At 40.7% G+C, this 25,744-nt stretch overlaps 2 protein-coding genes across 3 annotated transcripts in view; both read right to left on the bottom strand.

Annotated features, from left to right (window-relative positions):
- The window catches only part of LOC142942162 (interferon-induced very large GTPase 1-like), a 76,784-nt gene that overhangs the window by 46,550 nt on the left and 4,490 nt on the right, over positions 1–25,744 (bottom strand). Inside the window, exons 2-6 of the mRNA XM_076084378.1 lie at positions 25,040–25,148; positions 24,204–24,794; positions 23,341–23,381; positions 22,962–23,064; positions 22,670–22,710 (exon numbers count right to left, since the gene is read on the bottom strand). Coding sequence (XP_075940493.1) covers positions 22,670–22,710; positions 22,962–23,064; positions 23,341–23,381; positions 24,204–24,794; positions 25,040–25,109 — 846 coding nt within the window. The 5' untranslated portion in view covers positions 25,110–25,148. The remainder of the gene's footprint in view (positions 1–22,669; positions 22,711–22,961; positions 23,065–23,340; positions 23,382–24,203; positions 24,795–25,039; positions 25,149–25,744) is intronic.
- Positions 14,100–25,744, bottom strand: part of LOC142942206 (interferon-induced very large GTPase 1-like) — a 71,211-nt gene continuing 59,566 nt past the window's right edge. Inside the window, exons 1-5 of one of the 2 annotated variants that reach the window (XM_076084475.1) lie at positions 22,052–22,070; positions 21,734–21,768; positions 20,231–20,342; positions 20,046–20,077; positions 14,100–19,950 (exon numbers count right to left, since the gene is read on the bottom strand). In XM_076084475.1, coding sequence (XP_075940590.1) covers positions 15,136–19,950; positions 20,046–20,077; positions 20,231–20,342; positions 21,734–21,768; positions 22,052–22,055 — 4,998 coding nt within the window. In that variant the 5' untranslated portion in view covers positions 22,056–22,070 and the 3' untranslated portion in view covers positions 14,100–15,135. Of the gene's footprint in view, positions 19,951–20,045; positions 20,078–20,230; positions 20,343–21,733; positions 21,769–22,051; positions 22,071–25,744 lie in introns of those variants that run through there. The other variant, XM_076084449.1, reaches the window with a different exon arrangement.

The raw sequence follows: 25,744 nt of genomic DNA, 5'->3' as shown, positions 1-25,744 counted from the left end.
TTTTATGGACATCTGGAACACATCAGCAGCTAAGATTCACACACACACATGGTCAGCCGTCTACGCACACCCATTCTCCTCTCTGTCTGCTCAATCCCAAAGTAAACAGACGCACACACATTTATTTTTTTTTCAGCACTTCATTCACACAGCATGCTTTTTGCCGCTATATTTCCTTTTTTCCTTTTAATAAAATTTATGCTACCTCTGAGGTGTAAATATTCGATGAGAGGCTGCATCAGACACCGTTCGTCAACCAATGTCAGAGTGGTAACAGTCAATCGAATTTGTGAATTTACACTCTCCAGTTATTAAACTGACCATAAGATGTTATTTCAGGTTTTATTTCGGCCCGTACTACATGCTCCTACACTTTAGGGCTCTACCTATCTGATTTGCGGCTCAATCATATGATCATTTCCTTTATTTCCTTATCACTCTTTCCTTTAACCTTTTACATTTATTTATTCAAATTACCTGGATCCAGGTTTCTCCCAATTTTGTTTTTCTAACTTAATTCCGGACTATGTCAGAGCCATCGTTACGCGGTGACTAATATGCATATGTCTTACCGTTAAGAAGTTGAGGGCCCCTCTTCATTAATCTTGCACGATACTATTTAGCACACCTTATCGTTACCATGAAGCTATTCTAAACTATTCCTTTTCCTTTTCCCCCTTTTTTTTTTCCATTAAATTTAGCACGGAGCCTCACTTTAAACATCAAATCAACAGGACATGTCCATAACAAGAAGGTTCTTAATTTACGGTGTGTCCCAGCAACCTCACATAACAATTCCACATAACAGCCTCAATTAATGACCAGCATTCAATCGAGAGATCTCACCGTATGTGAAGTCGTAGTAGGAAACTGCCAGGCCACCTCCGATCCTGTTCGTGACGCCATCTTTGCGGTATCTTGCATGCGACAGGTCTGTTGAAGTGATGATGAAGGATGCTCCGTGGACACTGTTCTTGCTGGTATAATAAAGTTTATTACAAACAAGCAACACATGCCATTACGGACGTCTAGATCGTCCGGAGGTCTCAAGTCGAATCAGAAAGTCCCTCCTTCTAGGGCGCTCGCTTCATCTTTATATAGGGTACATGTCATGTTTACATCTGGGCGGAACGTAAGAGAATGTATGTGGCCCCCCCATTCTACACATCCACCCTTCTGCCCCTGGTCTCCTGCACATCTGGTTTTCATCTAAGACCACTACACTTGGGGTCTTCGCTGTATCGTGTAAGGCCTGAAAATATACCACAAGCGCCTTGTCCTTTCCCATCTGAAAAACCTCACCAACCCACTCCTGGACCACCTGCAGTTCGTCTACAGAGCCAACAGGTCTGTAGATGACGCAGTCAATATGGCCCTTCACTTCATCCTCCAGCATCTGGACTCCCCAGGAACCTACACCAGGATCCTGTTTATGGACTTCAGCTCTGCTTTCAATACCATCATCCCGTTTCTGCTGCATGACAAGCTCTCCCAGCTGCACGTGCCCGACTCCACCTGCAAGTGGATCACAGAATTCCTCTCTCACAGGAAGCAGCACGTGAAGCTGGGAAAGCACATCTCAGCCTCCCGGACCATCAGCACCGGTTCCCCCCAAGGCTGCGTTCTTTCCCCTCTGCTCTTCTCCCTGTACACGAACAGCTGCACCACCAGTCACCAGTCCGTCAAGCTCCTGAAGTTTGCAGATGACATCACCCTCATTGGACTCATCTCTGGTGGGGCGAGTCCGCCTACAGGTGGGAGACTGACCATCTGGTGACCTGATGCGGTCTGAACAACCTAGAGCTCAAAGCTCTAAAGACAGTGGAGATGGTTGTGGATTTCAGGAAGAACGTAGCCCCACCTGCCCCTATCACCCTGTGTGACTCCCCTATCGACGCTGTGGAGTCCTTCCACATCCTGGGCTCCATCATAACCCAGGACCTCAAGTGGGAGCTGAATATCAGCTCCATCACCAGGAAGGCTCAGCAGATGATGTAGTTCCTGAGGCAGCTGAAGAAATTCAACCTGCCAAAGACAATGATGGTGCACTTCTACACAGCCATCATTGAATCCATCCTCTGCTTCTCCATCACGGTCTGGTACGCTGCAGCCACCGCCAAGGACAAGGGCAGACTGTAGCGCATCATTCGCTCTGCTGAGAGGGTGATTGGCTGCAATCTGCTGTCCTTCCAGGACTTGTTCGCTTCAAGGACCCTGAAGCGAGCAAGACAGATTGTAGCCGACCCCCCTCACCCTGGACATAAACTGTTCAAGTCCCTTCCACCTAACAGGAGGCTGCGGTCCATCAGGACCAAGACCTCACACCACATGAACAGTTTCTTCCCATCCGCAATCAGGATCATCAACAAAGCCCGGGACCCCCACTGACTCTGTCATCCCCAGGACAATTTCCTACCAGTCACTCCCCTGCACATCCCTTCTATGTTCCTTTATTTAAACACATTCAACACTTTTACACTCCACTTCATCATACTTGTTTATAGTACTGTTATCTGTTGTTTGTGCACTTTATTTATATTTTTATTCTTTTAGATTCTATTGTAAATGTTAACATGTTTCTATTTCTTGCACTGTGTTGATTGTTGTTGATTGTTAAATGTTATGCATCACCCGCCATGTCAAATTCCTTGTATGTGTGACATACCTTGGCAATAAACAGTTCTGATTCTGATTGAACAGGATGTCTCCCTAACTAACACAATAGTTAGTTTATGAATTTACAACCTTTCTCATCTGCTGACTCTCAATCATCAGGTCAGAGAGAGTTTAAATCAAAGTTTACTTACTTATTTAATTTGCTTTAATCATACCGACAGAGTGGACAGTTGGAATAAACAATGTAGTCACGGTTCCACCGCCCGATCAACTGAATGTGGTAAAGCAAGTACACGAGGGGCTGGGTCACGTTGGTGCAGACAGGGTGGTAGCGTGGTTAAAAAGCGAAGGGGTAGATATACCTGAAGCTAGGGGAAAAGTGATTGACTTAAGGAAAAGTTGCCCCGAATGTGCGGGAGGGTTTAAGAAGAGTGAAACTCGTCCTCAGCGCATAATCACAGACACACCTCTTACACACTTCACACACTTATCCAGACCAGCAGTCAAGTACATAGGCCTTTTCATTTGGATCCTAACCAAATTCATTGCTAAAGTTCTTTGGTTTGCATTCATATTATTATGGCATTTGTTGAGAGGCCGTTATCAAATTGGATCTTGTATTTCTCATCAGGAAAATTCTCCGTGTGGAGGAAATCCAAAGAGAGGGAGTGATGTAAACTCACGAGAAATGCAAAGAATGGTTTAAATTGGACACTGGATGAATACAAATAAATAAAAGTGTTCCAGAGGACTATTGGGACCCTTCATTTCCACTTTCTGACCAGATAATCTCATGGATGACAAATTACAAGACATTTACGTTCATAAATTAATTTGACGTTAACCTACAGCCTGCCGCACGGAAAGGACTTCCTCTCAGGTTCCTGAAGGAGAGGTACGAGCCACCGTGTTGGTATGTCTATACCAGGGGTGTCCAAACTTTTTTCAAAGAGGGCCAGATTTGATAATGTGAAAATGCCCAAGGGCCAACAGTCCCTGCTGACATTATTTTAAACAATACAAGTAACCTATACATACATTGTTATTTAATCATTTTATTTTCAATGACAGCAAATAGCAATGTAACCAAATGTAAGCATTCATGTGTGAACAAATCTCAACAACTATTCTGCCTTTCTTTCACATCTTGAAAGTCAGATAACACAAAGAACAAGCCATCTAAAAGCTAATTACATAGAAACCGATCAATATTCTCACCTCAAGACAATCTTAAATATGACTTAGTGAGGGTAATGAAAAGTTGTCAACATTTAAGTTCAACACACATGAAACAGGCTAACGAAAGAAAATCAAGTTGTCTCTTAGTATCTGATGATAGCTCTTCAGTGTTACGAGCCAGGCAAACATTAGCAAACTCTGTCTTCTTCTCGGGGCAAATGTTTTCTGCTATTTTCATAACACAGTCTTTGATAAACTCACCTTCCGTAAAAGGTTTGTCATGTTTAGCAATTACCATGGCCACTTCGTAGCTTACTTTGATGATGTTTTCATGTGAAAAGGACCGCTGCTGTGTGGCCAAGTTATCTTGGAGTTGCTTCACTTTTCTAGCACGGTCGCTCTCTGATAGCTTGTTGTAGCATTAGCATGTTTGGTCTCGTAGTGTCTCTTTACATTATATTCCTTAAACAAGGCAACAGTCTCATGACAAATTAGGCAGACACAGTTGTTTCGGTTTTCGGTAAAAAAAATATTGCGATCTCCACCTCTCCTGGAAGCGGCGGCCCTCATTATCGACTTTCCTTTTTTTACTTGCCGTAGCCATGACAGTTCAAGGGTCAGAGCCAATTTCAAACAGCCAGACAGTTACAGAGTGGTGCTGCCACCATGAGGTAAAAAGAGGAATTGCATGTTGAATTTGTATGATTTATTCATTCCGTTTTGACTGTGCTGGCGGGCCATAAATAATGCATTTTAAGACGGGCAGGCCGGACTTTGGACATGCCTGGTCTATACCAACACGGTATAGACATACATACAAGATGGCGCCTATACATACAAGATGGCGCCGCCGATGGCGGCCTCGGTAGCTCTCTCGTACTTTTTCTGTTTTTGTTCGTTTGTCTTGTTTCCAGCTCTCCCTCTCTGATCACATTCAGTAGAGAGGAACTCTTAAACATCTGTCTATCCACTGGCCAAACCTTTTCGCTGCATTTCATAGAACCAGAGAGTTTTCAGAGATTTTAGTTGGGGGAGCAGCTGCCCTACTCGGAATCTACCGGAGACGGCGACGAGGGAAGCGAGCAGGAGCACTCGTTAATCTGCGCCGACGGGGACTCAGAACTGCGCTCCCGTCAATACATCTGGCGAATGTCTGCTCTCTGGCCAACAAGATGGATGAGCTGCTGCTCCTCAACAAACTAAAAAAGGACTTTAGCAGATCCGCCGCCCTGTGCTTCACTGAAACCTGGCTCGGTGAGCACATCCCGGACAGCGCACTACATCTGCCGGGCTTCCAACTCCTGCGGCGCTGTCGAGGAAAACGAGGGGAGGCGGAATCTGCTTCTACATTAATGAAGGTTGGTGTACAGATGTCAGTGTCAAAGGAATCATGCAGCCCTCACTTGGAAACACTTTTCATAGACTGCAAACCTTTTTATTCACCGCGGGAGTTTTCCTCATTCATCCTCGTCGGTGTTTACATCCCACCTCAGGCCTGTGTGAGTGAGGCGCTCCAACACCTGGCTGAGCAGATCAACAACATGGAGCACAAACACCCAGACTCCCTGCTCATTGTTCTTGGGGACTTCAACAGAGCAAATCTCAGCAAAGAACTGCCCAAATACAGACAGCATATTAAGTGTTAAGTTAAGCATATTAAGTGCTTGGGGCGATTGTGGCTAAGTGGATAGCAGGGCCGTCTTTCAATCAGAGTCGGCGGTTCGAACCCCGGCTCCACTAGTCGCATGTCGATGTGTCCTTGAGCAAGATGGACCCCAAAAATTGCTCCTGTTTCTGTGCCTACAGTGTAGAAATGTGATAGACTCTGAATTGTAAGTCGCTTTGGATAAAGCACTGATTGGAGTGTTTTGAGGCTGCTGCTACAGACCTAGATGGGCTCACTGACACTGTGACATCATACATCAGTTTTTGTGAGGACATGTGTGTGCCGACTAAAACCTTCTGCACATACAACAACAATAAACCCTGGTTTACTGAAAAATTCAGGCAGCTTCGTCGGGCCAAGGAGGAGGCCTACAGAAGTGGGGACAGGATCCTTTACAACCAGGCCAGAAACACATTGACGAGGGAGATCAAGGTAGCAAAGAGGAGCTACACTAAAAAGCTGGAGAAAAAGTTTGCAGCCAACGACCCCTCGTCAGTTTGGAGAGGCCTGGAAGTACTCACAAACTACAGGAGACCATCCCCCCCCCTCCCCCCACTGAGGCCAATCACCAACTGGCTGAATACCTGAATGCCTTCTACTGCAGGTTTGATAAGCCTACCCTCACACCCCCACCTGCCCCATCAACATCAAACAACCATCTACACCCCCTGCCTCCTCCTCATCTCTCCCAACCGACCCCCCACCGGCACTGAGGATCTGCGAAGAGGATGTGAGTCGGCTCTTCCACAGACAGAAGACCAGGAAGGCACCAGGCCCAGACGGTGTGTCACCCTCCTGCCTGAAAGTCTGTGCTGACCAGCTGGCCCCCATCTTCACACAGATCTTCAACCGATCACTGGAGCTGTGTGAAGTCCCCTCCTGCTTCAAATGCTCCACGATCATCCCGGTCCCCAAGAAATCCTCCATCACAGGATTAAATGACTACAGGCCCGTCGCCCTGACGTCTGTGGTCATGAAATCCTTTGAAAGACTGGTGTTGACCCATCTGAAGAACATCACAGGACCCCTGCTGGACCCCCTGCAGTTTGCCTACCGTGCAAACAGGTCGGTGGGTGATGCAGTCAACATGGGACTGCACTACATGCTGCAACACCTCGACTCCCCAGGGTCATATGCAAGAGTTCTGTTTGTAGACTTCAGCTCCGCGTTCAACACCATCATCCCGGAGATACTCCAACCCAAACTCTCCCAGCTCACTGTGCCAGCCTCCACCTGTCAGTGGATCACAAACTTCCTGACTGACAGGACGCAGCAGGTGAGGCTGGGAAAAATCACATCCAGCACCCGGACTATCAGCACTGGCGCCCCCCAGGGATGTGTGCTCTCCCCACTGCTCTTCTCCCTCTACACCAACGACTGCACTCAGAGGACCCAACTGTTAAACTCCTGAAGTTCGCAGACGACACAACGGTCATCGGCCTCATCAGGGACGGTGATGAGTCTGCGTACAGATGGGAGGTTGAACAGCTGGTCCTCTGGTGTGGTCAGAACAACCTGGAGCTGAACAGGCTCAAAACTGTGGAGATGACAGTGGACTTCAGGAGGAGCCCCCCAACACTACCCCCCTCACCATACTCAACAACACTGTATCCGCTGTGGAGACCTTCAGGTTTCTGGGATCCACAATCTCCCGGGACCTGAAGTGGGCTCCCAACATCGTCACCATCAGAAAAAAGGCACAGCAGAGGTTGTACTTCCTGCGTCAGCTCAAGAAGTTCAACCTACCTCAAGAGCTGCTGATTCTGTTCTACTCAGCCATCATCCAGTTTATTATCTGTTCCTCTATCACTGTGTGATTTGGATCGGCCACCAAACAGGACAGGAACAGACTGCAACGGATTGTCAGGTCTGCAGAGAGGATCATTGGTTCCAGCCTGCCCTCCATCCTGGACTTGTTCACCTCCAGAGTCAGGAAACGGGCTGGAAAGATCACTGCAGACCCTTCACACCCTGGAAACTAGCTGTTCCAACTCCTCCCCTCTGGTAGGTCGCTACAGGGCTCTGTACGCCAAAACCACCAGACACAGGAACAGCTTCTTTCCGCTGGCCGTCACTCTCATGAACAATAAATAAGTCATATTGCACTACTACCTCTGTTTGCACTATTGTATTATATATATATATATACATACACACTTTTGTTTGGGATATATTTATACTTATATTGTATATAGTTGTTAAATGTCCTTGTTTTTCTTATATTTCTCTTGTTTATTGTATATATATGTGTGTATGTACGATGAGAGTAATATGTAACCGGAGTCTAATTCCATGTATGCGCACGCATCTATTTCATGAAATATTACTATTGATAGTGTAATTCAGTTTGTAACTGCATTTGCTTTTGTTAGTATATTAAATTCCTTTTGATTTAAACTTCAAGCAGCTGATTCGGCCCTGCTTAATGATGGGGGGGGGGGGGGGGGGGGGGGGGCTGCCTCTTCTCCTCTGAACAAGGAGGAGGCTTTTTCCTTTACCTGTTGTTTGAGAAATTTTGAACATAACAGTACACCGGACAGGTTTGGCTAGCTGGATGCAGTCATGCTAATGCCTTAAACAACGGGGACAGATCCAGCATGGACAGTTATGGGAGTGAGGGACATGAAGCACCTGTCTGAGGAGGTATGGAAACATGAGAACACCAGGACGGACACACATGGAGAACTCTGTCAAGCTACATATTAGGCAAAATGAACATCTTTTCTTCTAAATAGTTGTCCTCAGTCTCATCTGCTTAACTTGGTCATGGAGGCATCAACATTTAATTGAGATGGTAAATTAACAGTGAAAACTCATCATAGCTTAATTTAACATCAGTATTCATAATTACACTTCATGTTTACTTCTCCTGATCTTTACCTCCTATAACAAGGTCCATAGGGGCATCTCAATAAATAAACATGTTATATTATATGATATTATGTAAGTGTTATTTACTGCTTTTTATCGTGTTGGAATAAATGTTAAACATTTAACTGCAAAGTAGTAATGCGTGTTTGATACTTTAATTTTTTTTGCATTAAATCATACTGGGATGTTTGCTGAAATTGATAGGATGGCCCTACCTAGAATATTTTCCACCAGCCGCCACTGTCTGTGACGATGTTACTGAAATGTAACCCTCTGACAATTGTGATGTAAGACTTACCGCAGTTCCACACTGTGATCATTGAGGTCGACTTTTCAAATATATATAGACTGCCCTCCAGTGGCCTCAGTCTGGAACTGCAACTCACTAAATTCATAAAAATAGCGTCAATGCAGACATGGCAGGACTTCCGGCAGATACTTTCAAAGGAAAGTGACCAAGCTGTCCGTCATCTCCACCAAGTGTCCACTACGACCTGCAAAGACGATGGTCACATATACAATCGATTTATTAACCTTCATCTTCACTTTGTTTCAAGGCAGCCATAGAGTAGTGCAAACGGACTTGGCAATAAACTAAAGTGGCCAAACTGAATATCTAGAAACGATAACATAAATCAATCGTCTTCGTAGCTACAGTTCATAAAGTGCATGAGGGAAACTACGACGAGCAAGGCGGTCATGTGACAATGTTACTGATAAGTAGCACAATTATTATTTTACTGTAACAGTTACCGCAGTTCCACACAGTGATAACTTGAGGTCGACTTTTACTGATATTTAGGCCAGGATTGTTTATTGATTGATAACCATGTCCAATACAACCAATACACATGATCCGTATTGATATGTTTTTATTCTCACTGATGAATGTGGAGTTGTAAGTTGTAATAACTATACAACTATTAGCATACAATAATATATTATTCTAATTGACAGTTTGGACCCTATATTTTGAAAGTATTTACAAGAAGTGTTATTTAGTCAGCATTGTCGCTGATTAGATTATTTTAACATGAGACCTGGAGGGCAGTAAAGACACCAAACCATTAGCACAGATCACATTTGTATAAGCGACAGTGCAAAAGTTATTGGGGTGGAGAGGAGGGCTGCATCTTTCATATCATTTAATAAAAAGAAAAAGCGACCCTTATATTTTTGTTACACTCTCCCCTTGACAACTGAACTTACAGACATTTGAAATACGGAGCGCACCGTTACATCAAAACACACGTTCACACCATCGGTAAATTGAAGTCCATTGCTCACTAACATTCAAAGATAGAGAGCGAAAACTGCGTGCAGCTTAAATTATCACGCGATTGACAGAGTTTTAAGCACGGCGACAGTAACCAAATAGCTAAATTAGCAAGTCACAGGGGCATTTTATAAATAAGAATACATATAAATTATATCAGCTTTATTGTCGCCTGTATGTAGTTTATAGTTTGTTTTGGAGCAGCAGTGGGAAACTCGGAGTGAACTTTTTCTTACGGAGAGCTGAGTCAAAAGCACCGGCAAGTAAGCTGACAAAGCCAAACTAACAGGAATTTTCTCTGAGATAGGGACATTTTGGCAGCAGCCAAAGCCTTTACCCACCAACACCAAATTGAAAAAGCATACAAAGAACCCTAATGTATTGGAAAAAAGTACTTCACTTAGATGTTTTATTTTTGCCGTATCTCTGGCTAGCAGAGGGCACGTTTCAATGAATGAGCAGCAGGTGGCTTGGTTCTTCTATTTGACCCTTTTTCTGGCTTCCAGGATTTTGTAGAAGTTTTTTCTTGCCTCTAATCCATTCACTTCTCCTTTGTCTCAGTTTTCACATCCCTCCCCCCACTGCCCTTTTCTTTCTCTTTTCCTCATCCTCTCACTTGATTACAGGAACCACGTGGACTCTGCATCATCAGAGCTTCTGAAGAGACAGCCCCCACTCAACATTCTCCACTCCCCCAGTTCCCACCAGCCACCGGACATCAGCGGTCCATCATCGCTCTCATTCATCCATCATTCTATGACTTTCTTTACCCTCCTCGTCCCTCATCCCTTCTTCCCTTGACCTCCCTCTGCACCCCAAGTTCATCCCTCTTACTTCAACATGTAATAAACCATTTGAAACCCATATCACTATTGCTGTGGCTTTGTTAGTGAAGAGGATTTTTTTTTTGTATTTTGGGTAAACGGATCCTTTAATTCATCAGTTTCATGTAACTCTTTTTTTGTTGCTTTTTGTCTCTTATGTAATTTCCAAATACTTTTTCTGATCAGAACTTACTCTTTTTCCCTCCTTGTTACAGAGTCTGCATGCAGACCATAATGAATTTACTTCCAGATATTCTACAGCCCCACTCATATTTGAGGATGAACGTTCCACAGAGTGTGATCTTCACTTCAGTGATCTAAGTTTGAGGCCAGCGTGAAGAATCATCAAATAACTTCATTCCCAATAACTTGGTTGACAATGTCAGAATCAGTATGTTTGAACCAAGGTAGTTTTTTATAAATTCTGACTCTGAATCAGTTCTTGGCAGTAGAGAACAATTTTCCTCTGTACGTGAAGACAGTCCTGATGAGTCAGTAAATGAGGAACCACATCTGGGAGAAGTTTGCTCAGGTAAATGAAGAGCAACTTTACACTAGATCACGACTAACCAAGTTTTTAATTTATACTCATTTGTATTGAGACACACTCTATGGTGTAGCCCTCTCTGATCTTCTACATTTGATTAATATTCACTGTCAACCTCAAAGCATCTGTTCTTAAAACAGCTTAAGCCAATAGGTCACCTACAATGTCAAAAAAACACACTAAAGAGTGGACATTTCTTCATATACTTACCAATCCAAACACAGTAGGAACATCTTCTTCAAAGAGACAATATTGCAAGTTGTCACAAGTCAAGAAATGGCACTGATTCTGAAATTGATATATGTAGTGGTAAAATGTACCTTCTTCTGAACAAAAATGGAGGCCGACTTGATAGTCCTCGTGGATTGTCCTTAACACTAACGTGACTGTATTTAAATTATCCCTGTATAGTATTTAGCCATTACAAGGGATTGTAAATGAGCTTACTTACCCTACGTCAAAAATATATTTTACTTTTAGGCTTGGCAGTAAAAAGCCAAACGTTAATACATTTTTAAAGCCGTTCAGAGTGTCACAAGTTGTCAACTGTAAACCGATTATGTGAGCGTCATTTAAAAGCTGTAACTACAGTCTACAAAATGTAAAATCTGTTTCAAGCCTCACAGTTTGATTTAAGTTTAAGGCCAAGAGAAACATACCTGTCACACATCTAAAGACTAGCAATCACTGCAAACCAGGCTGCCTGTGTATATGCCTGTGTTTATATCTCCTGTTATGTAAGAGGAGAGTTAAATCAATTATTGGCTGCACTTGCTCTACTTACCAGTCCCAGGTGGCAACACGTGGGCTTTAAGTTAAAAAGAAACTGTGTTTTGTAACAATGCAGAGCTGTTATAATGCAGCTGTTATGAGGTGTGATTCAGTTACCAGGCCCATCCTACAAAACATGGCCCAGTTTAATGGTCAATATGGTTGCAGCCTCTGTCTACATCCTGGTGAACAATTTCAAAAGGGGAAAGTTACTATTAGGGCATACCCATACAAAGATGGTCCAAGAAGGGACCATGCTTCAACCATAAGTGATGGGGCGTTAAAGGTCTCATATGTCTTATGAACGTGCACTTTGACATTATATTTGGCATGCCTCCTGACCATGAGCATAATATACAGCTTGGTGTGGTCCAAATGGCAAGTGTGTGGCTGGACAATGAAAACCACGAGAAACCATATTATGAGTGATAGCAAGTGTGATTACTTACAGTGCCAATCCTGTAGCAAGCGTCAGGACAGTGGCAAGCAAGAGGCACCGCAGTAGTAGTAAAACAATAGAGTACAGCAATATTTCATATTATAATTATGAATAATCTAGAAATCGGCCTACAATAAGGTGTAGTATGAGTCAAATATATTAACAATAGATAATTAGTATATATAGTATAAATAGTAGTATAATATAATAAAATAAAATAATAATAATAATAGCATATATAGTCTGATGAATACAAATACACGATGTAATGTTGTGTTATTTAATACCCTTAGGTATTGACAATGCATTCCCGTGGAAGGTTCATGTTGAAACTCTGTGCTCCAGTCGGGAACACAGAGCACAGAGGTTCTATGTTTTGCCACGGTTCATGGTTTCATTGGAATCAGTTGAGAAAAGAAAAACAGCTTCCCTGTCACTCAACTAAAATCCTAAAACGATTTACGGCAGCTGACCTGTCGTGACAATAAACGGTGTTCTCAGGAAATATTGCCTGCTCAACTTGGCAGCTTCCCGACGTGTGCCGTCGACGGGCGATTATTGTTTTATAGTATCTTTGTGCTAAAAGGAAAAAGAGTATTGCAGGGCAGGAAATAGTTGATTTGACAATGTTCAAAGGAACATTTATGCTCATTTATCGACCACAATATGCAGTCCTTTATGCAGGTGTGGTACCCTGGACATTGTAATGGCTACAATTATCTGTAGAATTATTATTGTATTAGTTTGTTTTATTACCTTGCCCCCCCCCCCCCCCCCCCCCCCAGACTGTCTTCTTGTTGTATTCAGATGTGAGAGAAGTACACAAGCACCATATACATTTATGTTAATTTCTCGGTTCCATGTTTTTATGTTCATAAAGTGGTGAATGCTGAAACATAAGGCAGCTAACTAAGGCTAGCATCATTAGGCTTGTCGCGCGCTTTAGAGCCAGTTTAATGTCCGTGACCTGGCCTGATAATTGTATTGTTCCCATACAAGATTATATACAGATACATGTGGTGTCCCGTGACAGATATAAGCAGTATGTTAGGCTGTATATAGATAGTTTTACTTAAGTGTGTTCAGCTGTAATCTGTAGTGATTTTACTCACAAAAACTGAATGAAAACTTAAATTGTACTTGCACAGTATTAGAAGGTTATTCTGTGTGGCTGATGCACAACAAGGCTTTAAGCACACTGACAATAATCCAACATATACTTAATTATCTTATTTCTTAGTCTTCCGTATGGATTTTCGGCGCGCTACTTCTCTTGCAGCATTGCCAACACTTGAGCAAAAATGATTTCAGAGTGGTGACATCAACGCTAGAGTGGAGAGGAGCTTGAATATATTCTGGAATTTTTCCAAACAACTTGCTCTTGTTCCCGCAATTTTGTATTATATTTTCCAATATGTTGCTATATATCTTTGTTATAAGGGGTCCCCAATGCGGCACAAGTTGTTGTTTGCTATGATACACAACACAGGGTAAAAACTATCAACTGTCATGCCAGATTGACACTTTTGTCTTCGACGTTTGTGGTTTCGGGAAATGACCGGGCTGATAATGTGTAGTCTAAACCAGCATCAGATGAGACTCAAATTTTCGGTGTTTTCATCGACTAAAATGTGATGGAAGAGATATCCGCACACTTAGATATATGCAGAGTACACGTAAGTCAGGTGGAACGGTGGTTATCCTGCATTCATTGACTACAAAAAGGATATTAAACATAAATAGGTTAAGTTGACTATATATAGCTAGAACTAACTTAAACTGTTGATCTCAGGAATGAGAGTAAGAATAAATATTAAATTAAATCTGGGTTATGTAAATTAAATCTGTGTCAAGAATAAATCTGGTCCTCTTAATTTACTTAATAATAACAGAAAAGGCTTGAACTCCAATGACTGCATGAAGGTTATATTTATTACAGTAAAAGAAAATAAGACTGATATTTCTGTTAGTAATTATGGAAATCAATATACTGTAGCAATGACAGATTCTAAGCAAAATGACAAAACCAATTCCAAGATGAGCAGAATAACTAACAGTAATATATATATATGTAAAAAATGGTTAACATTTTTTTGTACATTACATTTTGTAAGCATAGTATGTCAACTCTGACAACTCTTCATTCATTAATTAATTAATTGATTAACTTGATGTTTATCAATGAGATCTGTAAAAATCTAAATTAAATCCACTAATGGCTGCCATTTCAGATTTTGAATGAATTAAATTATATACACTTCTGACAACACAACAATTCACACATCTTGTTTTAAAAGATACAACTCTTTGGATGAATGACAAATATCCTTCTCATTTGACTCACTGATCAATATATCTTTAGAAAAGCATACAACCTAGAACAGTTTCATGTCTGTTTGAGATTTTCACATAAAAGTAAAATCATAAAAGTCAAAATCTTATCTTGTATTTAGTTTTCTTGAGGAGTTAAAATGTTTCCAAAATATATTAGAACCTAAACATTCCTTCATTACTACTTTGAATAACTTTTTCTTTTAAATATTCAAAGAAAAAACATCATACACCTACATCATCTTGAAAAATAAAGTAAAAGATTATGAACTACGTTGAATTCTGATGTGTCTGATCCTTTTTACAGTCATTTCTAATAGACACGTCATTTGTAATTATGAAGACGTTGTGTTCTTTGCTTCAGGACACTTTCGGGAATCCTTACTACTTAATGTTATACAGCAACTCACTTTGTATGTGTAAAATCATTTAAAATATATTGATTATATTGTTGATTATCAACAGGTGCCGTTTCATTGATTTTGGAAAGACTTCATCATCATTAGCTCTATTGTTGCATTTTCAAATCGAATCAAAAACTCGTATTTCTTTTGAACAGATAAAGACACGTTGGTCTTCTGTTACTAGAGCAGAGCTTGGTTGTTTCTGATTCACTCACAGGTAATTGTCATCCAGACTATCAATAGCTTCTTGTTTTTGGTGATTCCGCCACTCACTGGGAATTTTTCCTTTTCCCTGGAATTTTCGTTTGTGGTGGTCTTCCAGTTGCTTTTGAAATCGACATACAAACCATTTCCAGTATGTCAGTTTAGACTCATCAGGAGTAATCTTCCATGAAGCATATTTCTCCCCACCTCTTTGATACTCTTTATAAGGAATGCTGTCTTCTGAATCATGACTGGGAAAGAACCTTCGATCACTTGCAACTAATGTTGTACAGAAATTGATGACCAGGTCCTGTGTGCCTCGAGTGTGAAATCCCTTAATCCCAGAGGGGCGATGAAAAAGGACACTGTGTTTGTCAGGACTGTGATTTTCTACTGTGTTGGTACAAACAGCTGCACAGAATGGACACTTTACCCAGCAGCAGTTACACAGCTGATCGATGAGGATTTCATCAGGCTTCATCCTGAATTTCTTCATGTTATCCAGTGGGAGGCTGCTCAACTCCTTTATGATGGATACAAGACCTTTCTCTATCTCTTCTTTAAGGAAGTCAAAACTGTTCAAGTCACTGAAGTTTTGACAACTGATGGTATTGAATGTTAGCTTATCTTTTAGCAAACTGGAAAATTCGTCCATCCACATGTCTGGCTCTCTGTGGGTTTTCACTTTCTCTGTTGCATCATATAAAGCTTGACGAACAAGTGTGTTGATGTCGTCCACATTTTTCTTGAGTATATTCAGTGCTTTCTCTTCTCCCTGTCCTGTAGAAATGTATTTCTCTACTTCTTCTCTTATGTATGTCTCTGCTTGCTTCCTTGGATGACGGATGTAGGTGATAAAACCATTAAAGTCCTCTTTCTCTGCGAGTGACTTCAACACATGTTTCTCCAAGTTCGACCTGTTCCCATTGAATGCTGGGAAATTGCACCTCATCTCTGTAGCGAGATCAATGGCAGTGTTGTTACAGACGGCCTCGACAGTGGAACTCTTCAGCTTGTCACAGATCAGTTGTCCAAGCACAACAGCAGATGAGCTTCCTTTGCAGAAGCTTCTGAAAATGTTGTAATAATCCATTTTCTTGCTTTCTACATAAGAGTGTGCATCATTGTTCCCTTTGAATGTCATGTGGGACTCTGAAAGCCATCTCTCTGCTCTGTGAAATACATACAGCAAGAGATCAACTGTGAACTCCTTCTTTAGAGCATATTTCCTCTTTGATTGAAATGCTGTCACCTTTTGTTTTACATCGTTGGCCACTTCTTGCAAGTAAGTTAGATTGTAGCCTCTTGTAGCAACAGGTTTGCTCTTAATTGTAACAAGGGACTGTTTTTCAACATCGTCAATGAGGGATCTGATCAGTTCCTGTTCTTCATGCTGAAAATATCCCTTCCAGGAATATTTAATTTTTGTAGTTTGTTCTGAAACAAATTCAAAGACTCTGTTTCTCTGTCCTCTTGTGTCACTTTCCATGTCATTTTCATGATCGTGGTGCTTGGTCAGAGATACATAATAAACGTAATCACCAACCTCTGCTATTTGTTTGTATTTGCCACTGATTTTGGATTCATTTGTGAGAGACCATTCAAAACCAAGCTCGTAGAGGACAGTTGATTGATCTTCTTCATAGTTGATGTCCTCAATAGATTTTATATCTTTAGTTAGTTCTGTAACCAAGTCACTCCAAACAGAGTTGAACTGCTTTTTAAGTTCTTCTTCATCGTTTGCCTTGTCCTTTAACTGATGAGCGAGTTCTTTGCTCTTTTGAAGCAGGTTGTTCTCAAACAATGTCTTCTCATCATCAAGCTTTTTACAAGCCTTTTTCTGCTGGATGACTTCATCCAGTTTTCTTTGAACTCCCCTCAATAGTTCATCATGAAACTCCTTGATTTTGCTTTCAAATCGGCCTCGCCACTGAACCAACATGTCTTTGTCTCTGTCATCATCAAAGTATGTTGCCATTGCTTGTTTCATTTCATCATAGGTTTTGTTCGATTCTTGATGAAGATGATTGAGCTCGACCTTGTGAAGTTTTTCATTTTTAATTTTGGTATGAAGCCCGTTCTCAATGGTCAACATGTTGCTCCTCAGGGTCCAGGTCCAGTTCCCATACTGGACCTCAAGTTTTCTGTACACTGCAATTTCAAATGTGTTTTTGAAACTGAAAACAAATTGCTCATTCATCAGGGCATTCCACAGGTCGTGAACTTTGCTTTTGAACTGCGAGAGAGTAATCCCAGCAGACTGTTTAGCTTTAGAGAGGATGGTGGTCTTCAGCTCTTGGACACTCTCACTATAACCTGGATTTGGAGGAGCCATAGGTGGACTTCCCTCCCAAAGCTGGGCAAAGTATTTCACATCTTTCTGCACATCAAATGCAATGACATCACTGAAGCACTCGGCATCACAAACCTCTTCTTTGGCTGCTAGTTGGGCCATCTCGTCCAGTTTTTCTTGCAGCCGTCTCTTTCCATCCATGTTTTTCTCTGCAGCACCAATATCTGTAACATTCTGATGAACAAACACACAACTTGGAGAAAGTTTAATTTTCTTCATCCTCATGAAAGCCTGAACAACAATCTGCAGAACATCTTGCATCTCAGCTGGATTCTCTCCAAAGATGTTGATCAGTGTCATGTTTCCCAGACCAACAACAAATGTTGCCAGTTCATTGTCGTGGTGAAGAGTGGCATTACCTTCCAGCTCAAGAGCACGCAGTCCTTCAGTGTCCACCACTAGTACATAGTCAAACTCAAAGTCTTTCTTGATCTCCTCTGACACTTCGACCAGCTGCATGAAGGCACCCTTGGTGCACCTGCCAGCACTCACTGCAAACTGTAACCCAAACATGGCATTCAGCATTGTTGATTTCCCGCTGCTTTGTACGCCCAACACTGACAAAACAAAGACTCTCATGTCACCCAGTTTCTTGATGACTTCATCTAAAAGACCAGAGATCCATGTTAAAGGTACATGACCTGCATCACCATCCATCAGCTCCACTGGGTGTCCTGATATCATCAGCTCTGCAGCCAGCTTGGGGTATTTAGACCAGTCAGTCTGTCCCCTCTTTGGTTGTTTCTCCAGAGATGCATGAGCTTCATAGATCTGTCCCATTTCTCTGAAGATGTGCTCCAAGCCAAATGTTGCTGACTGTAGTTGTGTTGATATTTCATCAAGATCAGTTTGCTTTTTTTTTAGCAGATCAGATTTGTCATGCTTCTTCTTCAAGGCCAAGATCTCAGCCCACTTTTTATCATAGATTTGGAGAATTGAACCGAGGTCATCTGTGGAGAGGGCATCTGTTAAGATCTGAGTCCATTTCAAGAAGTAATCTTTTTCTGTTGCTGACAAAGATGAGAGGCTTTCAATGAACAACTTCATTGGTTCACCACTGGAAACTTTGCATTGTTCTTGTCGTATTTGCATCAGTTTCTGTTGTATTTCACATTTCTCATTCTCAATGTTTCCTTTGAGGTGATACAGGTCTTTGTTGATTTTGCACCATTCATGCCACAGTTGGCCTTGACAAGGGAGATATGTATCTTTGATCTTTGAAACATCCATCCCCTGAAGCAAGTCCACAATTTTCATTGCAGCAGATTTCCCTTTTTGGCAGGCTTTGTCATCTTCATCCACTTTGACTCCAGAAACTTCAGCCATGGATTCAAGCTGGAAGGTTTCATGTGAACCAGACAAAATCTTTCCAATGATTTTTTTCAGTTCTTCAGAAACTTTTGACTGGCTTTTGTCGTTTAAACCCATTTTGTATTTTCCCTTTTTCATCTGGACAGCACCACCATCGCTATCAGCAATGAGAATAATGAGAGGCTTTGTAGACTTGTGAAGGGCTGAGATCACTGCACTGTTTTTATCATTTTTTTCCAGAGTTGGTACAAGTACAACATTGACTGAAGATTTGTCAGTCAGTATGTCACGCTGTTTTACATTTGACAGCGCATCACCATGAAGATTACAGAAGGCAATGCAGTCAGTGAAGGCATCATTGGGTTTTCCAGCAGGGCAGTACCAGGCAATCTCTGCCACACCATCCATCAGATGATGAGACTTGGTACTACCTGGGCAGTTTCTGTCGAAGAAGGTTTTGTGACGATTGTTGATCAAAGTGTTCATCAGCTCAGATTTAGACAGAGATGGTGAACCCAGGCGGAGAAATGACACCATGGGTGTCTCAGCTTTGCAGATGGGCATACTCTTCATGGTGACAATGTTTGAATTATCTTTCATTTCAGTTATCTTCCATGTTTTTCTTATTTGTCTGAATGTCCACAGAGGACAGTCAATATCCATTGTTACTGGGTCAGGAACAAGCAAAGGTAAGGCGTACTGACATTGTGATAGCTTTGTAATCATGTTCTGCTTAAAAAAGCTGTCTGAGCAGTGAAATACTGCCATTTGAACATCCATTGGATGCACGTCAGTCTTGATATTTGATTGATCAGAGTCTACATTGGTGCTGTAAAGAGCATCAAGGTCATCGTCTTCTGTGTCATCAGTATCAAACTTTTCAACAGGGTTTGAGTGGCTCACCTCAGGACTGTTTTCTCTTACAGGAATATATCTGGCTCTATAGTCTAACATCATCAACTTCTGAATAAAAGTATGAGCTATATCTTTCTCAGGTGTGTCATGGTCCTGTTTCACAGGTGGACCTACTTTGAAAAAATCTGCTGGAGACAACTTCTGTTGATGTTTGTCTTGAAGCTGAAGTCTGTCAAGCAATGCTTCAGTTTCTCTTTGATATTGTTTCTTCATGTTGATCTCTTCAGAAATCTCCACTGACTTCTGTAAATAAGTAAATTAGCACGTATTGTTTGAAGAAAATTATAATCACATTGGGATGTAAAGTAAATAAAAATATTAAATTTGGAGTTTCTTACCTTATCCATGTTTCCACTCATATCCATATTACCTGCCGTAGAATAATGGACTGTATCATAAGATAATCAAGCATAAGACAAGCAATGCACTTTAAAACTAATATGTTTTTCTCTGTATTGATAATGTTCACTGTAAGCAATTTTGTATGTTATTGACCTTTTCCTGCAATTCATTAAAATATTACCTTTCTCAGTGGCAGCAGATTGTACAGGCGTGATTTCAGATTCTCCTCCCACAGTTGTGTTGTCATCATTCTTTGAGTGTTCAACATCAGCGGGTCGTTTCACTGGATCACACTAAGAAAACAAATAATTTAATTTAACATCAGTTAGCCACCTTTCTAGTGAATCGTCATCTCAACGTTGTGGAGGGTTTGTGGGCCCCAGTGACCATGGTAGCTATGTTGTCAATACCTCCTGGTAGGGTCTCCCAGGCAAAAGTGGTCCCATAGGAGTGGCAAGACCAAGAGTGATTCACTGACCCTACATTTATTGGTCAGAAAAGAGTTGTCGCACCTCACCCGCAAAAAGGAAACCGGTGCTCCCTTCTTGAGGAAGACTTGGGAGGGGAGCTTGCCAGTGAGCATTTGGTGACCAGGCCTTGACACATGGGGCTCGGAATATCTACATAAAGCAATTGCCCTGTGGGCCCAACACTAGCAGGAATAGGTATTACGGTTGGGTGCATTGTCCTACATAGCACTGGTTCTGGAACCAAACTCATAAACAGGGGCTGGACTGTAGCCTCTTCTGGAGTTGCCGAGGGTGAAAGGATGTGTTGGAGTTCCCCCTTGGGAACGAGAGGGTCCCATGTATGCGACTGCAAATCACTGAGAGGAAGTCTCAGACTTTTGTTTGTGCTTATGCACCGAACAGCACCTCGGAGTAGCCTGCCTTCTTTGAGTCTCTGGGTGGTGTCCTGGAAAGGCCACCGACTGGGGACTCAGGGGGACTTCAAAGAAATTTGTACTAGTTATGGATTGGCCATAACATCGCTACTATCGCTCCAGCCATTACTAAGCAACCAAAACCTGTGTGCTGCAATTAGTCCTGCACTAAAATGATTAACTTCACTTCAACTTCATGTATCTACGGTAGAATGAGAAAAGATATATGCCAGCTGTAATTGGTTATTCCTCGACACATTACATGCTGTGTGTGACATTAAGTTCCAACAGTTGAACTATTTTCATCTTGAGGTGCAGCTGAAGAATAGGCACAAAAGAACGCGAGGCTTCTCTCTCGATTTCTGCATGTCTACATTGACAACAATGAATTTGAGGCCGCGAAAAAGGCGACATATGTATGACCCCATAAAATGGAGAGATGATGGATCAGTTAACCAGGTTAGATTCATTGACATTTCGAACATGAAGATCAAGAACACACAATAGTTGACCAATTCAGACAACAACTCCAAAGTAAAAGCAAGGCTAAACAATATGCACTAAATGCACTAAATGCAAGCAGGTTTATAGTTCAGTGAGAAGAAAGTAAACTTATCTCATTTCAACTCATCCACGTGTCCACCTAGGGGGTTTGTAGAGTAGAACTCTGTTCAAGTCTAAACTACAAATGAACAATTCTAATCTTCAGTTAAAACTTGACTTGAAAATATAGGTGTCAATAATAAATAAACACTGTAAGACAATAACTACTGAGGAGCAAAACAAAATCTCTACATTTACCTCTGTTTTAGCTGCGCTCTCCTCCAGCTCGCCTTCTGCAGGGTAAAGTAACAGAAAGCAGAATCAAGCATAAAACAAATTGTTTTGGGTCACTTAACCATTCCAAGATGGTTCATTGTTCAACATGATGGATTTCCTCTACACACCAAATAGACATAATGTGTTTTATTTTAATTATAATTATCCAGATTTGGCAGAAATGCAATACAACATTTAAACAAATGAAGTCATTCTCACTTTCTTTGGTAACTGTTGAAACAGTCTGAGATGTTGGACTTGTGTTCTTCACTACATCACTCTCCTTCATGGACTGCTCACCCATGTCACTGCTGCTTTCATTGTTGACCTCCTTATCTTCATCAGGCTCTCCTGTTGAAGGGTCCAAGCCAACACATTTCAGAGTGAGTTAGTTCCCTATTTTATTGACCTCATTGAATGTAAATTATGATTTTACAATGAACAATATTATTGTTACCTTTATTGGTTGCAGATGATGATACAGAATTGATTTCAGACTCTCCTCCCACTCTTATGCTGTCATCATACTTGTCTGAGTGTTTCGCACCATTCACTGGATCATTCTAATAAAACAGAGAATTGTATATGATATTTAGTTAACCAGGTTCAAACCATTGGGATTAAGAACATGAAGATCACAAATACTCAGTGGTACACCAATTCAGAGTACAACAAAACTTAGAATAAAAGGGAAAACAATCAGCACAGACTAAATGCAATCATGTTTGTAGTTTAGTGAGAAAAAGATAAACTCTTAAGCAAGTGTTGTCAACTGATCCTTATGTCCAACCAGATGGTTGATTGAGTCCAACTCTGTTTTAGTTCAAACTAACAAAATAACTTAAGAAAGAAAATAGGTAGAGTTAAAAAAGAAATGCTTCTGTTTAACAATGACTTCTGAGGACCAAAATATCTCACCTTTACCTCTGTTTTAGCTGCACTTTCCTCCTGCTCATCTACTGCAGGGTAATGTAAAAACAAGCAGATTAAACATAAAATACATTGGTTTTGGAACAATTTAAGATTAACAAGATATATCTGCAAAAACTTCTGTGTGTATTCACAGATTTCCCTGTTCCACAAGATGTATCTTCTGCAAAAACATATTTTAATTTACACTTTTTAATGTTATTTCAAATTTAAAGTTATCCATATTTTGCAGGAATGGACAACAAAACAATACTTGGGTTATTTTTCATTAAAATGTTACCTTTGTCATTGTTTGCAGATGATACAGATGTGATTTCAGACTCTCCTGTGTTTTCATCATTCTTTGAGTTTTCAACATCACCAGGTCCAGTCACTGTATCACACTAAGAAAACAGGGGATTTCATTTAACCTCCAGTTCAACTTGGTAGAGCATTTGAGATTAAGATGTTGCCACTGGAAACTCTGCCATACAACACATACAACACTCCAGATCAATATCATACAGTGATGCACCCATCGAGTTCCAACCTTCAGCTTGAAGATTGGAACTGTTTACTGAGGCGTGAGACTTAAAATGTGATCAACCTCACATGTAGGTAGTTTTAAGAACAAATGCTGTTCCATAATGATGATCACTAACGAAGTTGAAAAATCTTACCTTTACCTTGATTGCAGTTGCATTCTCCTCAATATCTCCTACTGCAGGGTAATGTAAGAAAGACAAAATTGTATAGGTTTAAAAAAATAACACTGGATTAGCTAACCATGATCATTATATTTACAAAGTTTCTGTGTTCAATTGCTGGAGTTAATTGTACCTGAGATGGAGGGGACACAATAACAGAGTGGATAATAATAATAAAAATGTATGTATGTATATATATATATATATACATATATATATATATATATATATATATATATATATATATATATATATCTGACACTAGTGTTACAAACACCACATGAAAATCTTGATTCTCAAAACATTCAAAACACTGTGTACAAATCTCTAATCTGTTCCTACAACAGTTAGGTTGCTTTCATAAAGAAGTTAAATGTAAAATATATGTATCTTCAAATTATTCAGTGATGCTTTAGACTGATCATAATGGATTAAAGTGCTTTTCTAATGATCTTCATAACTCTTGCTTATCAGTAACTTGTTAACCAACAAAACACATGTACACTACAGAAAAAAAAATCACATCATTTGCATTTCTTTATTTTGAGCTGCCTGCTACGGCTGAAAATAATGCCATGAGAGCTGTGAAAGTGAATCAAATTAGTGAAATTGACAGACGCACAACTGTGAAATAAAACTCAGTGTAAAGCTCTGTAAAGCAAAACGGAGCTGCAGATTCAGGTGATAATTCTTTGTAGGTTCTTCACTATGAGGACCACTTTCACATTGTAACATTGTTTTCAAAGTCATTTTAATCCGTTAGTTGTTAGTTCTGTCCACATTGTCTTCATGAAGCAGTGTCGTGTAATTCATAAACGCCAACATTAAAATCTCACCTGTTTGACTTTGTTGAAACAATGAGGACTCCAGCCTTTCTTCTTTGTGCTCCAGCTGTTCTTTCTGCCCTTTATTTCCATCACACATCAGTCCACTGTGGCAGTGGGGAGCATTTTCACAGACCATGGCATCTATTTTTTCCAGCAGAGCTATTATCTCTCCTTCGTCCATCATACTTCTTTTACATGTGTGGTATCTTTTTTCAACAAAACTGCTGTTGGCTTTCAGGTCTGTCAGTGCACTTTCACATTTATCATCTGACTCATGAGTCACAACTGTCATCACATAAGCCATGAATGCTTTCCCAAAAGTTGTTTCTAACCACTGCACTCCTGAACTGTAATGGCTGTTATGCAGGCCATTTGGTAACAGCATGACAAAGGCATGAATTTCTTCATTTAATGGGAATTCATCAATGTTTGGTAGACCAAGCATGTTAATGACAGAGATGTGCCGACCACACAAATCATACAGTTTGGTTGAAAAGTGTTCCACATTTCTTTGCTCGTCATGGTCAATTAAGATGTTTTTTGATCCAATCTCAATGGAATTTGTTTCACCAATTAACACCAGTGTGAGTTCAGGTTTCACTGAAACAAAATAAACAGAGAATAAAATCACTATGTAATACTGCAGTAATCGCTGAAACAGCATTGTCAAAAGTTATACAGAGTTTGCAGAAATGCAATTACAGAATAAAAAGTTAAACTAATTCTCATTTTCACATGATTCATTTGATACATTTTAATATTTTCTTACAGCTTCTGAAACTCAACTGAAATATAATCTATAAAATCTATGTAACTGTACAATCAAATCTAGTTTAAAATATTACCTGTCTCATTGGCTGCAGATGGGACAGACTCTCGTCCTCCTGCTGCCTTGTTATAGTCGTCTTCCTCCATCTTATCTGCTCTTCATCTTCACAGAGTCATGTTGTAGGCCTATGACAAAGTCATTGAGACAAGTAAAACAAACCATTTCTGCAAACGCACATCACCATTAGAGTTGATTGAGCAAATTATTTAATAAGATAAATGATAGAATCACAGATAACATTTTCTGCATGAATTTATGATGAAACTGTCTTTATGTATAACCGTGCAAAATTCAGGCACCAGTTGACAAGATATAATGGAATATAAAGCATAAGGCTCTCAAGGAATCGGTACTGCTTTAGAAAAAGTACAGTCGATCAACTTCTCTCATTTAATGATATCCCTGCTGAGTAAACACACACGTCCTCTTTGGTGTCCTTTGGGGAAGTAACCTCTTCAAATGAAGCCTAGCCTACACGTGGCATCTATTCACAAATATGATAAATACATTAACTTTAATTTATCATAAACCACTGCCCATATAGGCTTTGTGTTTAAGATAGATTTCTGCACATTCAAAATATATCTGTGGTCTGAGATTTTGAGAATGAAGTCAGAATATTTTGAGAAAAAAGTTGTAATACTACAAAGATAAAGTCATGGCATTTCAGACAGATGAGAGCGGTCGTCTGTCAAATGAGTGCTGATGACTTTAAGTCAGG

This window comes from Anarhichas minor, unplaced genomic scaffold (assembly GCF_050575085.1).
Source record: "Anarhichas minor isolate MPS153535 unplaced genomic scaffold, ASM5057508v1 ptg000007l, whole genome shotgun sequence".
Taxonomy (NCBI): Eukaryota; Metazoa; Chordata; class Actinopteri; order Perciformes; family Anarhichadidae; genus Anarhichas; species Anarhichas minor.
This window is presented reverse-complemented; position numbering and strand designations above follow the sequence as displayed.